This window comes from Rana temporaria, chromosome 1 (assembly GCF_905171775.1).
Source record: "Rana temporaria chromosome 1, aRanTem1.1, whole genome shotgun sequence".
NCBI lineage: Eukaryota > Metazoa > Chordata > Amphibia > Anura > Ranidae > Rana > Rana temporaria.
This window is the reverse complement of record NC_053489.1, coordinates 367,301,815-367,317,704: the sequence shown is the minus strand read 5'-3', so window position 1 is coordinate 367,317,704 and position 15,890 is coordinate 367,301,815. Positions and strand designations below refer to the sequence as shown.

General features: G+C 43.5%; 1 protein-coding gene across 1 annotated transcript; it reads left to right on the top strand.

Annotated features, from left to right (window-relative positions):
- The first annotated feature begins 3,209 nt into the window (after nt 1–3,209).
- Nucleotides 3,210–5,219, top strand: LOC120924944 (zinc finger BED domain-containing protein 5-like). Its single transcript, XM_040335891.1, has one exon. The coding sequence runs from the start codon at nt 3,289–3,291 to the stop codon at nt 5,095–5,097; it is 1,809 nt and encodes a 602-aa protein (XP_040191825.1). The 5' UTR covers nt 3,210–3,288; the 3' UTR covers nt 5,098–5,219.
- The last annotated feature ends 10,671 nt before the right edge of the window (nt 5,220–15,890 follow it).

Below are 15,890 nucleotides of genomic sequence, written 5' to 3'. Positions count from 1 at the left end.
ATCTTTTTACACCCACGAAGTCTTGCAGTTTACACTTATTTTTACCAGTAAACTGAACTTATATACTATATAAGCCTTATATAGTATATAAGCTTTGTTTACTGGTAAAAATACTTGTAAAATACAAGACTTTGGTGGGTGTAAAAAGATGTCCGCTTGCCGACTTCTAACTGTAGCCTTACTGCGGACGAGGGTACCAAGATGGCGGCGACATCACTTCCGGTTACTGTTAACGTAACAGCTGAGCTGCTGATGATGCTGAAGAAACACCTGAGGTACTTTGGCAAGTGAACGAAATACTGTTAATTAAGGCATTTTTGTACGGTTTGTCACAGCAGTGCAATCAGTACATCGATTTTAAATAAGAGTGACATGACTGCAAGATATAATTGTGGTACAATACATATTATTTATATATAAATGTCCCAGTTGGTTCCTCAAAAGTGGTTATTCCGTGCACTGGCACAGAATAAACACTTTTGGATGAACTAACTGGGACGTTCATATATAAATGATATGTCTTGTTCCATAATAATTTTTTTCTTGCATAGTCACGTCATGTTGGACTTAAAGGGGTGGTTCACCCTAAAAACTATTTTTTTATTATTACACTGGCCCCCCACATTACAATACGATTAAGGCTATTATTATTTTTTTGATGCTGTACATACCTTTGTACAGCATATTCACCCGTGGCTTCCGGCTTGCGAGTCCCGCGGGAGTGGGCGTTCCTAACATGTCTGTGATTGACGTTTTGACCAAAAATGAGCTCCCCCCGTCGCGTAAGCCGTGTCACGATTGGCGAAAGGAGCCGAACGGCGATGCGCATGCACAGTATAGCGCCGACTCGCCGTTCGGCTCCTTTCGCCAACCGTGACGCGGCTTACGCGACGGGGGGAGCTCGTTTTTGGTCAAAACGTCAATCACAGACATGTTAGGAACGCCCACTCCGGCGGGACTCGCAACCCGGGTGAATATGCTGTACAAAGGTATGTACAGCATCAAAAAAAAACTAATAGCCTTAATCGTATTGTAATGTGGGGGGCCAGTGTAATAAAAAAAAGTATTTTTTAGGGTGAACCACCCCTTTAAAGCGGAGCTCCACCCTAAAGTGGACTCACGCTGATCGGAACCCTCCCCCTCCGGTGTCACATTTGACACCTTTCAGGGGGGAGGGGGGTGCAGATACCTGTCTAAAGACAGGTATTTGCACCCACTTCCGGCCACACAGTCTCGGGCAGACTGCGGGCAGAATGTCACCTCCCGTCCTCCCCCCATTGTGCTCTGGGAACACTCGGCTCCCAGAGCACAGAGGGAGCCAATCAGCGGCGCAGCGCAACTCGCGCATGCGCCGTAGGGAACCAGGTAGTGAAGCCGGAGCGCTTCACTTCCTGGTTCCCTCACTGAGGATGGCGGGGGGGGCAGCAGAGTGACGAGTGGTCGCTCGTCCTCTGCTGCGGACGGCGCTGGACTCCAGGACAGGTAAGTGTCCTAATATTAAAAGTCAGCAGCTGCAGTATTTGTAGCTGCTGGCTTTTAATATTTTTTTTCATGGCACATCCGCTTTAAAGTGGAGTTCTGCCATTTTTTTTTTAAAGTCAGCAGCTACAAATACTGCAGAGCTGCTCACTTTTAAAATAAGGACACTTACCTCTCCATGGCGCCCGCGATGTCGGCACCTGAAGCCGATCTGTCCCTCAGTTTTCGGCTGCTGCCACCGCCATCTTCGGTTTCCTGCCGCACATGCGCGACTCACGCTGCGCGATCCCACTGGTCCCTGCTGTCTTTTGGGACCTGTGTGGGTTAGAGGGGGCACAGCGGGTGGCTCGGCTATCTATGCCCGCAAGTGGGAGCAAAATACCTGTATTAGAAAGGTATCTGCTCCCCTTGAAAGGTGCCAAATGTAACACCAGAGGGTGGAGGAATCCGAAAAGCAGAAGTTAAATTTTTGGGTGGAACTCCACTTTAACATCATCAATCAATAGATTGTGAATACATAACAGAAGCATATGATTTATAATATTTTACACATAGGTTGTTATTCTTGTGTACTAAAAAAACCTATATGGTGTCACTAAAGTGCTCCGTGCAACGTATTGGTGCAACGTAATGATCTCCTCTTGTCTCTGTGCCGCTCACATAGGCCCCGGGGTCAGTATTATACACTCCGCACTCCTCTCCCCGATACATGGACTCCATACACTGCTCCCCGGAACTCTTCCTGCCCAGCCAGGCACACCGCACGCTTCACCTCAGAGTCAGAGAGCAGTCCAGAAGTTGTTTGTTTTGTTTTATTGAGGGGTTAAACTTGGATGGAGATTGGCACTTGATCAAAATATAGTAAGATTATGACCAAAACTATATACACTCCTTCTACCTCCTGCACAACTCTTGCTCTTCCTCCAGCACAAACTCAGAACTACAGGTCCCAGGATTAGCTAGCTAGCACAATTTTTGGCTGATCTGGCACATACTTGCACAGCCAGATAGAGAGAACCACCCTTTGCAGGCAAAGGTCCCGGACCCCTTTTGTGTAGCAAAAATGTCTCTGTGCTAGCTATCTCACTTGTGGATACTGAGCCCAGTACCACCTCCTCAGATACTGCCAGCCCTCCTGGCTGCAACTGGCTATTTCTCCTGCCCACTCCACAGCCCACCTGACTGACCTTGCATCCATCCAAGACAGCTCCCAGTCCCATCAGGCATGATCTTCAGTCCTCTGACTGAACTCACCAGCCCACATGGCTGCTTCCTCCATGAAGACTCCCAGGCAGTATTCTCCTGCTGTCCTCAACCTTGCTCCCATAGCCCTCAGGTGGAACTCTAGGGAAGATAACACTGCCGTCCATGATGTGCTCTGTCACACTGCAACGTTTGGTATCTCTGAGTCCTCTGTAGCAGTTTTATTACCTTTTGGTCCTGCAAGTACAGCTATTATTTTTCCAGTTCTTGTAGGAGGTTGACAACGCTCCATGTTCTGCAGTGAAATCACACATCAGCCATATAACCATGTAGGCAGGGTAGTCTTAGGCAAGTAAGATTTTATGATTTGCATACAAGCAGACTCACGCTGTCTGAGAACTTGGTGTGGTCCGCTATGATGTAAATTTATTTACCGAGCTATGTGGCTGGGCACATACATTTTTGAGAGGGAATTAAACTTTTGTAATTCTGTCTGTAATGTGTAAGGCAAGAGCCAGGGTGAGATTTGGGGATGGAGGTGTCTTAAGCGTTGATAATAGTCTGTGTTATTGAAGCTTTTCTTATAATATTTTTATCAGAGAGCCCATGATAATGGATCATAGAGAGAAGAACCTTAAGAAGAGAAGCTACTGTGACGATTTTTTCAAGTATGGTTTCACTTCAATAGTTGCAGTAGGAATTGAGAAACCGCAATGCATTATTTGTAATAAAGTTCTCTCAGCCGAATCTATGAAGCCCAACAAACTGAAACGTCATTTTGATACCAAGCATCCAAGCTTTGCTGGCAAGGATATCCAGTATTTTAAAAACAAAGCTGATGGTGTCAAGAAAAGCAGACTTGATACTGGTGGCAAGTACCACAAGCAAAACCTAGCAGCTGTTGAAGCTTCATATTTGGTGGCTCTCAGAATCGCCAGAGCTAAGAAACCTCACACCATTGCTGAGGATTTGCTGTTGCCAGCAGTCAAAGACATTGTTCGCGTTATGATTGGAGCCGAATTTGTTACGAAATTGAGTGCAATTTCCTTATCTAACGACACTGTCAGCAGGAGAATAGGTGACATGTCTGCTGATATTATTGATCAGGTAATCCAGGAAATTAAATCTGCTCCACTTGGAATATTTAGCATCCAGCTTGATGAATCCACAGATGTTGCAAACTGTTCTCATTTACTGGTTTACGTGAGGTATATTCATGATGGCAACTTTAAAGATGAGTTTCTTTTTTGCAAACCTCTTGAAACAACAACTACTGCACGTGATGTGTTTGACACAATTGGTTCATTTCTGGAAAAACACAAGATCTCTTGGGAAAAGGTTTGTGGTGTTTGCACAGATGGTGCTCCAGCTATGCTAGGATGTCGGTCTGGATTTCAACGGTTGGTATTGAATGAATCACCAAAAGCCATTGGAACTCACTGTATGATTCATCGTCAAATTTTAGCAACAAAGACGCTGCCACAAGAGTTACAAGAAGTAATGAAAAGCGTCATAAGTGCCGTCAATTTTGTAAAAGCGAGTGCTTTAAATAGTCGACTCTTTTCAAAACTTTGTAATGAATTGGAAGCTTCTGCTAACGTTCTGTTATTTCACACTGAAGTGAGATGGTTGTCAAGAGGAAAAGTTTTAAAACGTGTCTTTGATCTTCGTAATGAACTAAAAACTTTTTTTAATCAGAAAGCAAAACCGCAGTTTGAAGCACTTTTCAGCGATGAAAATGAACTGCAGAAAATAGCTTACTTGGTTGACATCTTTGCAATCTTGAGCGAGTTAAATTTATCACTTCAAGGACCAAATGCAACATGCCTCGATTTGTCTGAAAAGATCCGATCATTCCAAATGAAACTTCAACTTTGGCAACAAAAATTGGATGAAAATAAGATTTATATGTTGCCCAACTTATCTGCTTTCTTTGAAGAAAATAACATTGAACTTGACAAAAGGATTAAAACAATAAGTTCTGTCAAAGAACACTTGCAAATGCTTGCGGACGAAATTTCATTGTACTTTCCAAATGTTCCCGATACCCCGTTTGCACTTGCTAGATGTCCATTCACAGTTAAAATTGAAGATGTTCCTGAAAATGCACAAGAGGAGTTCATTGATCTCATTACCAGTGATGCAGCAAAAAATGATTTCTCTTCCATGTCAGTTAATAAATTCTGGATCAAGTATTTGCAGTCATATCCTGTTCTGTCTGAGATTGTGTTGTGCCTTCTTCTTCCATTTCCGACTACATATCTTTGTGAAACAGGCTTTTCAAGCTTGTTGGTTATCAAGTCTAAATACAGAAGTAGTCTTGTTGCAGAAGATGATCTTCGTTGTGCTCTTGCAAAGACTGCCCCGAGAATTTCTGATCTGGTCAGAAAGAAGCAACCCCAGTGTTCGCACTGACGCTTTAGTTTTTTTGATGCATGGTATCGCAACAGTTTTGTAGCAATGTCATTTACTGTTATTATATTAAGACTGTCTAAGATTGTTACTGTTACGCTTTGTTTTCACATAATTATACAATACGGTGAATACGGTTCAATACACAATGAAAAAAGTTAACTAAACGCAAGTTGTAAACATTTTATTCATTTGTTACTTATATGTTAATTTATAAATAAATATTTTGCACTAAATATTACAGATTGTTTTTGTTTATTAATCACTGCACTTTAATATGTTAAATTTGTAAGAATGAAAATACGTCGTGCATATCAGATATTTATATTTCGATTCATAACAGTCGCAAAATTACAGCAATGAGGGACCAACGAAAATAATTTTACTGTTGGGGGTCCCCACAACTTGGGAAATTTCATCAAGGGGTCACGACACTGGAAAGGTTGAGAACCACTGCTATACAGTGACTGCAAGAGACCAATTCTAGGTCAAATTCAGGTCAAACTAAATAAAAAAACAAATTCTATACATTTAGTGTGTTAATAATTATCCCAAAGAAGAAAAAAAAGTGTGTTAAAGCGGATGTGCCATGAACAAAAAATATTAAAAGCCAGCAGCTACAAATACTGCAGCTGCTGACTTTTAATATTAGGACACTTACCTGTCCTGGAGTCCAGCGCCGTCCGCAGCAGAGGATGAGCGATCGCTTGTCACTCTGCTGCTCCCCCCCGCCATCCACGGTGAGGGAACCAGGAAGTGAAGTGCTTCGGCTTCACTGCCCGGTTCCCTACAGCGCATGCGCGAGTCACGCTGCGCCTGCCGATTGGCTCCCGCTGTGCTCGTCACTCTGCTGCTCCCCCCGCCATCCACGGTGAGGGAACCAGGAAGTGAAGCGCTCTGGCTTCACTGCCCGGTTCCCTACGGCGCATACGCAAGTCACGCTGCGCCTGCCGATTGGCTCCCGCTGTGTACTGGGAGCCGAGTGTTCCCAGCACACAACGGGGGGGGGGGGGGGGGGAGGTGACGTCAAGCCCGCAGTCTGCCCGAGACTGTTGTGGCCGGAAGTGGGTGCAAATACCTGTCTTTAGACAGGTATCTGCACCCCCCTCCCCCCTGAAAGGTGCAGTCGCTGTAGATCCGAGAGGGACATGCAAGGAAAAAAAACAGCATTTTAGCTTGCACATGATTGAATTATAAAATCAGCAGAGCTTCCCCTCTTATTTACAGCGATTGCACTTCCAAGTGCACTTTCAGTAGTGCAAAGTGGATTTGCCTTTCGTAAATAAACCTCATTGTATTTGTCTGTTTTCTCACATTTCTCTAAGGATTGCAGTGATCCATCAGCCTTCTGGACCAGTGTCACGCTTCCTTGATGACTTCACTGCCTGGCTACAAAAACAAAAGAAGCAGCGCTCTATGAGTAAAGTCATTAAACTTTATAGTCTAAAATAGGAAATAACATGGGTATTTGCACACACAATAATAAAAACTCATGTATACAAAATATGGTTAATAAAAGAATTAGTCCAAAATGAGAGCCACTAAGAGGAGTCCTGTGATGGAATGGTTAATATCGTCACCAGTGTCTATCAATATGCCGCTGTAGGGATGGTACAATACTACACACCAGGTCATGTGGTAGACCACTTGACGCGTCAGCGCTGTTGCGTCACCGGCTTTCCGTCTAGGCTCGCCCGCCTGCAGACATTGCGGCGGTGCTGGTGCTCTCCTGCCGAGGTTGTCCCCACCGGAATGTCCCTGTCATTCGAGTCTTCCACCACAGCTGTGAACCATCTGTCTCTGCAGGCCATCTAACCATCTGAGGTACCGTTTGTAGTCACTCCCCCAGTGGTCTACCACCTGACCTGGTGTGTAGTATTGTACCATCCCTACAGCGGCATATTGATAGACACTGGTGACGATATTAACCATTCCATCACAGGACTCCTCTTAGTGGCTCTCATTTTGTACTAATTATTTTATTAACCATATTTTGTAGATACATGAGTTTTTATGATTGTGTGTGCAAATACCCATGTTATTTCCTATTTTAGACTATAAAGTTTTATGACTTTACTCATAGAGCGCTGCTTCTTTTGTTTTTGTGTTCGTGTCCATTTTCCAGTGGTTGGCGGCTGCACTGGGTATTGTATATCTTGTTTTCACAGATTGGACTGTGTCTTGCTTCATACTGTTGCAGCGCCATAAAGGGATTTTGTTTTTGTTCACTGCCTGGCTACCCTACTTTCTCTCTTCTGCAATACCCATTATTATCCTTGGTGATTTCAACATCCCGCCAATGTTAGCAGCCCAGCCAGGGACGGAGCCAGAGTCTAATCTCGGGAGGGGCACTGCCAAAATTTCTGCAGAAAATTTGTAGGGGCAATGGCTGGTGTTGGCGCTTCAATCATCACGGCACCATGGTTAATATGGATAACAGGGTGAATGCAGCCAGGTGGAGGGGAGGACAGGGATGCAGCCAGGCGGAGGTGAGGACAGGGGGGATGCAGCCAGGTGGAGGGGAGGGCAGGGGGGTTGCAGCCAGGTGGAGGGGAGGACAGGGGGGTTGCAGTCAGGTGGAGGGAAGGAAAGGGTGGTTTTAACCAGGTGGAGGGGAGGACAGTGGGGTGGCAGCCAGGTGGAGGGGAGGACAGGGGGGTTTCAGCTAGGTGGAGGGGAGGAAAGGGTGGTTGCAGCCAGGTGGAGGGGAGGACAGTGGGGTTGCAGCCAGGTGGAGGGGAGGACAGGGGGGTTTCAGCCAGGTGGAGGGGAGGACAGGGAGGTTTCAGCCAGGTGGAGGGGAGGACAGGGGGGTTGCAGCCAGGGGGAGGGGGGGACAGGGGGGTTGCAGCCAGGTGGAGGGGGGGACAGGGGGGTTGCAGCCAGGTGGAGGGAAGGACAGAGGGGTTGCAGCCAGGTGGGGGGGGGGACAGGGGGGTTGCAGCCAGGTGGAGGGGAGGACAGGGGGGTTGCAGCCAGGTGGAGGGGAGGACAGGGTGTTGCAGCCAAATGCTTATTATAGTGAGGCTGGAATCAATCAGCCAATAATAATAATAATTTTTAAAGCATGGTCATATTACCTTTTCCGTTCTCTATTGCAAACTGCCAAGGTTCCATGTACAGTTCACAATATTCTAATAAATATGAATTCTGTAAACAATGCCATTGTGATAACATATTCGAGTTTTACTTAATAATCATTTGGAATCTATTTTCTTTGTTAATATTATTACTGTATGTATGTTTCTTATTTTCCCAGAGTCCATGGACCATCGCGGGTGATTGCGTCCTTTCTCCTGTCTACTCCTCGGGAGGATTCTGCATCCGCAGTTGCCCGACTTCCCGACACTGGGGGGGAGACATCTGCGGTGTCTCCTCTCACAGCACCCGCAGTTGGCAATAAGGCTACTGGTGCCCGCGCTGTTCCATGTTCGCCGTGGGGGGGCCGGCCCGCGATGCATCGTCGCCATCCTGCGTGTGTGCTCTGGGACGCTCCCACGCTACAGAGTTGTGTCGGCGGCAGCGGTGGAACCGGGGCGATCTCGCCCACTGGAACAACAAGGGGCCACACATGGGAGGTCTCTGTGTGGACCATGGGGGAGGAGCCCGGAACCCAAAAAGACGTGGGAGTGACCGACGTCTAATTATCTAATTGCATAAGGTATTTATGGCACACTATCCACCGGGAATTGTCAGATGACTCCTGGGGAAATGATTGCACTGGTCATTTTCTTTGGAGGGGTAAGTGTGGAGCGAACATGTTGCTGCTATAGATCACTTTAAGCCTATAGTGCTGCTAATGAAAGTATTATTACCTTTATTGCAGCAAATCCTTTTTTCCTTCTCATGCCGCGTACACACGATCATTTTTTAAAAAACGTCATTTAAAATGATCATGTGTGGGCTGCACATAGTTTTTCAGTTTCTGAAAAACGTCAATTTTTTTTCCGAACATGCTGCATTTTTTAACGTCGTTTTAAAAAATGTTGTTTTTCGGGTTGTAAAAAATGATCGTGTGTGGGCTAAAAACAACGTTTTAAACCCGCGCATGTTTAGAAGCAAGTTATGAGATGGTAGCGCTCGTTCTGGTAAAACTACCGTTCATAATGGAGTAAGCACATTCATCAAGTTGTAAAAAAGCGCAAATCATCTTTTACTAACAAGGAATCAGCTAAAGCTGCCCAAAGGAAAATAGAACTTCCCCTTTAGAGTGCCGTTGTACGTGTTGTACGTCACTGCGCTTTGTTCATCATTTTTGAAAAACGATGGTGTGTGGGCAACGCCGTTTTTAATGATGAAGTTGGAAAAACTTAGTTTTTTGGACATGCTAAAAAACAACGTTTTCTTTCATGCCGAAAAATGATCGTGTGTACGCGGCATAAGGCTTTTGCGCATACATGCCTTCAGCAACTTATACTATGAGGCTTACTAGTGTAGGTAAAAATTAAAATGTAATCCTATACTCATGGTATCTTATAATCACTATATCATAGTTGTCATTCATTTACTTTGCACACTCATTTTCTTCTTCCTTCCTTCCACATAACATTTTTCACTTCATAGCACATGCACTTTTCATTTAGGCCCCTTTCACATTGAGGAGTTATTGAGGCGTTTTTGCGCTAATTTTCCCACTAGAAAAACGCAAAAAAAACGCCTCCCATGTATCTCAGTGTAACCTTTCACACTGAGAAGTTGTGCTGGCTGGGCGTTGAAAAAAGTCTGACAAACAGCATTTTTGAAGCTTCTTTTGGGCGCAGAAAATAGCGCTGTAAAAATGCCTATCCCCATAGAAATGAATGGGTACCGCTTTAAAACCGCAGTAATAGCGCTGTAATACCGCCCATAACCTGTGTGGAGGTCACATGATCGCCCTAGAGTGAAGTATGCTGGGATACCAGGAAATCCGATTGAGAAGGGGAGAGGAGAAACAGAAAGTGTCATCATGCAGGAAAGCAGCAGTAGACAAATGCAGCCAACACCTGCAGAAGTGAGAGAAGAAAGAGGCTCAGAACCAGAGGAATTTATAGAATCCATGAGAAATCACCCTGAACTATGGGACAAGCAGCATGAATGGTATTTCAACCGTTTAAAAAAAAGTGCAGCTTGGAATGCTGTGGCCCTAGTCCACATTCCTAATTGGGCTAACTTGGCCAAAAAAGATAAACATGCAAAAAGTAAGTACAAACCCTCATGTAATCCCTAGTGTAATCCAAATTCCACTTTTTCTAGTCCTAATCCCACTTTTTCTAGTCCTAATCCCACTTTTTCTCTTCATAATCCCACTTTTTCTAGTCCTAATCCCACTTTTTCTAGTCCTAATCCCACTTTTTCTCTTCATAATCCCACTTTTTATAGTCCTAATCCCACTTTTTCTAGTCCTAATCCCACTTTTTCTAGTCCTAATCCCACTTTTTCTAGTCCTAATCCCACTTTTTCTCTTCATAATCCCACTTTTTCTAGTCCTAATCCCACTTTTTCTACTCCTAATCCCACTTTTTCTCTTCATAATCCCACTTTTTTCTAGTCCTAATCCCACTTTTTCTAGTCCTAATCCCACTTTTTCTCTTCATAATCCCACTTTTTCTAGTCCTAATCCCACTTTTTCTAGTCCTTTTACTACTCGTAGAAGTGGATCTCTGACGATTCTAAGTGAGATTATGACTACTTCAAGTGGGATTATGACTATGGGGGTGGGATTATGACTATTTCAAGTGGGATTATGACTATTTCAAGTGGGATTATGACTACTTCAAGTGGGATTATGACTATGGGGGTGGGATTATGACTATTTCAAGTGGGATTATGACTATTTCAAGTGGGATTATGACTATGGGGGTGGGATTATGACTATTTCAAGTGGGATTATGACTACTTCAAGTGGGATTATGACTATGGGGGTGGGATTATGACTATTTCAAGTGGGATTATGACTATTTCAAGTGGGATTATGACTATGGGGGTGGGATTATGACTATTTCAAGTGGGATTATGACTATGGGGGTGGGATTATGACTATTTCAAGTGGGATTATGACTATTTCAAGTGGGATTATGACTATGGGGGTGGGATTATGACTATTTCAAGTGGGATTATGACTACTATAATAGTCCGAATCCTCTATATAATACTCCTAATTATATGAAGAATAGTCATATTTACTAATAGTATTCTTAAACGAAGTTCTAGAAGTCCTAATCCCACTTATAATAGTCCAAGTCACATCCCTATTAGTCCCATACTTCTAAACCTAGTGTTTAATGTTTATACATATATAATGGACTAATTTTTGGAAATAATATACCAAAATGTTCGAGAGTGAATTTATAAAGACGCCAGTATTGCATTGATAAATTTAATAACACACTAGAATATCACATATATCTTAAGCTTTTAATGAAACCGTGTGTACGCGGCATAACTTTTTTTCAGGAGGATGCCCCATGCTTCGGCATATATGTGAGAAGGCTGGCCGCAGGCCAGCCTGAGTTTGTAGGAGTCGTCGGAGGGCTATTTATCCCTCCTCCCCTCTCATCTCCGGCGTCGGTGGGGTTTCTGGGTAGCTGTGTCACTTCCGCTTTCTTGCACGTGTGATGGTTCCTCTCCTAGGGCGCTACCTGTCTACTAGTGTTGAGCAGAATACGTCATATTCGATTTCGCGATATATCTCGAATATATAGTCGAATATTCGAGATATATTTGCTAAATTCGAATATTCGTGATATTTTATCGAAATGAAATGATTGCGAATTTTCGCTATTGCGAATGCGAAAATAATTGCGAATTTTCGACAACTGCGGTAGGAGCACTCTGATTGGCTCAGAATATTCTTGATATTTTTTTCGAAATTTCGCAAAATGCGAATGCGATATTTATTGCGCAATTTCGACAAATGCTGTAGAAGCACTCTGATTGGCTCAGAATATTCGTGATATTTTATCGAAATTTCGCAAAATGCGAATGCGATATTTATTGCGCAATTTCGACAAATACTGTAGGAGCACTCTGATTGGCTCAGAATATTCGTGATATTTTATCGAAATTTCGCAAAATTGCGAATGCGATATTTATTGCGGAATTTCCCCAAATGCTGTAGGAGCGCTCTGATTGGCTAATTCTGAAATCGAATATTCATGATATTTTATCGCAATTTCACAAAATGCGAATGCGAAATTGATTGCAGATATTTCGAAAAACTGCTGTAGGAGCACTCTGAAATCGAATATTTGTGATATTTTAGCGAAAAAAAATATTGCGATTGCGATATATATTGCGAAATTCTCGATCGCGCATGCGCAATCGCGCGAACAACACGCGCCCAACACGCGACCATTTCCTGGACCCTTGCCAGTTTCCTACTTTATGATCGCATCGCAATATTATAATGGATGGAAGCAATTTCTCACTCGCTGAGGAAAAGATGCCGATTAGTGTAAGTATTTAGACCACTGTTATTTCATTATCTTTAACTGCATTTTAGTCTAGTTTAAAAGTTAGTATATAAGATCAGATATTAGTATTTCCCAAACAATGTGTCTCCTGTTGTTACAAAACTACAACTCCCAGCATGCCTGGACAGCTGCAGACACCCTGGTTGGTAAATGTGTATTTAGGCACTTTTCCTTGTTATTTAGCATAATGAATGTAACATTTTTTTGGACATAGGACGTATGCGAACGTCCTGACTTCAGGGTCCTCAAGGCCCAAGGACGTTCGAATACATATTGCCCTTTAGATGTTGCAGAACTACAACTTCCAGCATGCCTGGGAATGCTGGCACTTCTAGTATTGTAAGTTCTGCAGGCCCACATTTTTCAGACCTTTATGCACGGGTCTCTAAACTGTGGCACCCTAGATGCAGCAAAAGTAAAATTCTTAGCATGCACTGACAGACCGTGGCTGATGGGAGTAGTAGTTTTGCAACAGCTGGAGGTGGACTGGTCTTGAAACCCTGAGTTAGGTAACAAACCCGTAGTGTTTTGCAACCATTCTGCCTCCAGCTGTTTTTTTTTCTGTTGAAAAGCCTGTGGCGTGCAAAACACAACCCAAAAACTCCACCCGGTGCAGGGAAAAATGTGCACACACATATAGAGTGACATCACAAAAAACTGCGACGGGTGCATACGTCAGTGGTCCTCCGAAAAGGACCCGTCTCTGATCCCCCGGGGCGTTAGGCTCCTGACAGGGAAAAGAGTTACTGTGGTCCATACAGCCGAAGCCATATGGACCCATCTTGGTCCAAGCAGCCGAAGCCACAAGGACCCAACATCCTCGGAGGGACTGCCGAAACAGAACCCTCCTCGGTGAGGCTCCCCCGAAGGGAGACCCCATGAGAGCCGGTGAACCTAACCAGAAGGCCGAGTCCACCAACTCCCAAGACTTTCAGAGACTGGCCCGAGGACCAGCACCCTACTCGCCACACATAAAGTGCAAGCACCAAAACAAAAAGAGTGACAAACAAAACAGAACACGGGGAAAAATAATAAAAGAAAGTGGGGAAAAGGAAGATGGGAGAGTGAGGAAAGTGACCAATGTGAAATAATTCTGCCTCCAGCTGTTGCAAAACTACAACTCCCTGCATGCAACTGGCTGCAATTACCCCCCCCCCCCTCTCCCCCAATGTGAATGTACAGGGTACATTCACATGGGCTGTGGCTTACAGTGTGCTTCTAGCTGAAGCAAATTTGGCGCTGCAGCTCAAACCCTCAGCGGGAAACTACTGTGAACCCCATGCCCCTCTGACTGTACCTTAAAAACACTACACCACACTAAATATAAATTAAAAAACAAAACATATACATATGTGCCAATTTTCATGTAAATATCTTTAGCCGTTTGGACGTGATGCTGGAACATACATACATACATGCACACACACGTTGAGTTTTATATATATAGATTCCCACTAAATTCCTGTGTTAGGCGTGGGGTTGTTATAGTAATCCCGTGTACTCCATCAGGCCCTTTTTTTAACATGAGATCGTCTGAACAAAACAAAGGAGACAAAAACAGCTCATTTTACCATGGTGGCAGCCCAGCTCACGCTCAGTCCCCTGTAGTGCCCACAAGACCCTTTAATATAACATTGTCCCATTGGTTAACTGTCTATATAAATTAATTTGTATTCATATACAATACAGCAGAGTACACAGAATGTGCATACGTCATTAGAAAACATTTTAACATATATGAACATTGTGTTATTATAGGAGCTCCTCTACCAGCTGTGCGCCCCAAGCGCACAAGGCGACAGGCCGCAGAGGAGGAGCAGGAGGAGGATGTGGAACAGGAGGAGAGGGATGAGGAGGAGCAGCCAGGGCCATCCACATCGCCATCCCCAGCTCTTGTGGAGGAGCAAGAGGAGGAGCTGCACCCCCCCCAAAACTTCTGGTGGAGTATCGGGTGATGAAGAAGAGGAGCAGGATGAGACGGTTCCTTTTACCATCAATCAGGAGGGTAAATATGTGCACAAAGATTAATAACATTTCAACAATAAAATGTGGCTCTAAAAATGGACAGCATTTAAAGCAGGGCTGTGGAGTCGGTAGATAAATGTTCCGACTCCTCAGTTTTATGTACTTCCGACTCCGACTCTGACTCCCCGACTCCGACTCCTCTGTATTAATATGCGAATGTATTTTATACATTCCTTGAGGGAAAGAAACGCAACCTACCACAGGACTACTGGCTGGGAAGCCAACATTCTACTGTATTGCACAGTTTAAGCAAAAGACAAACACAATGAAAACAATCAAGTGACTGGATAGTAGCAGCAGGCATAAACATCAGGAACAGGATCTTTACCAGTTCAAAAATACAAACCACATTATTTGGTTGTTTTAGAACAAAAACAAAGCTTATCTATAATGAACCAAAAACAAAATCTGCAAAACCTAGAAATGGTTTATATTAATCTTGAAATGTAGTTCTAGGCTTAGCAAATGCAAATCAATTCAATGTAGAGTTCTAAGGAAGAGAATTGCCTCTGCCAGACCCTTTTTCATAGAGGCTCTTAAGTCAGACTTTATTATTTTTAGGGCTGAAAATAATCTTTCGTAACGGTCTTTGAAATCCAAATGTTTTTTTCTTATATCCTAACAGTTTTGAAAAAGCTCAAGAGGAAACAAAGTGCCATGAAGAGTATGACTGACAGAATACTCACAAATGAGCAGCAAATTCTGTTTCTAACCCGCCAAAACCAACAGCTGGCGCAACAGCTAAGGAAAAATTTTGATGAGGTGGCAGAGCTTCAGAAGCTCATGTCCTAATTATGTTTGATTTTTTTTTTGTAATAAAAAATGTTGTTTTTTGAAAAGGTTTCATTTCTTATTGAGATTGTTAGTTTTTTAAACACATCTAACTTCACTTCTAACACATCAACATCAACATCAACATCAACACATCTAACTTTATAATAACCAAAAACATTTTATACTATTACTAGCTGAATACCCGGCGTTGCCCGGTCTTCCTATCTTAACCTTTTGGGGAGGAAAATCATAGTAATATAAATATACCCATCTTTTATATAAGGGTGTAGGTAAGGGTTAATTTAACTGTTATATATTTGTATTTGGCATATAAGTGGCAAATAACTTCTGACATAGGTGTCTTGACTGAGCAGCAGCAGTAGTAGTAGTAGTAGTAGTAGTAGATACAGAGTCATATCACTTGGGCAGGAGGTGCCATGATGAACAGCAGTGGTAATAGGAGTATAGAGTGGCAAATAACTTGTGACATAAGTGTCTTGACTGAGCAGCAGCAGTAGTAGTAGTAGTAGTAGATACAGAGTCATA

Excerpts from the sequence above, each read along its gene's own strand:
- LOC120924944 (XM_040335891.1), top strand. The coding sequence starts at position 3,289 with ATGATAATGGATCATAGAGAGAAGAACCTTAAGAAGAGAAGCTACTGT.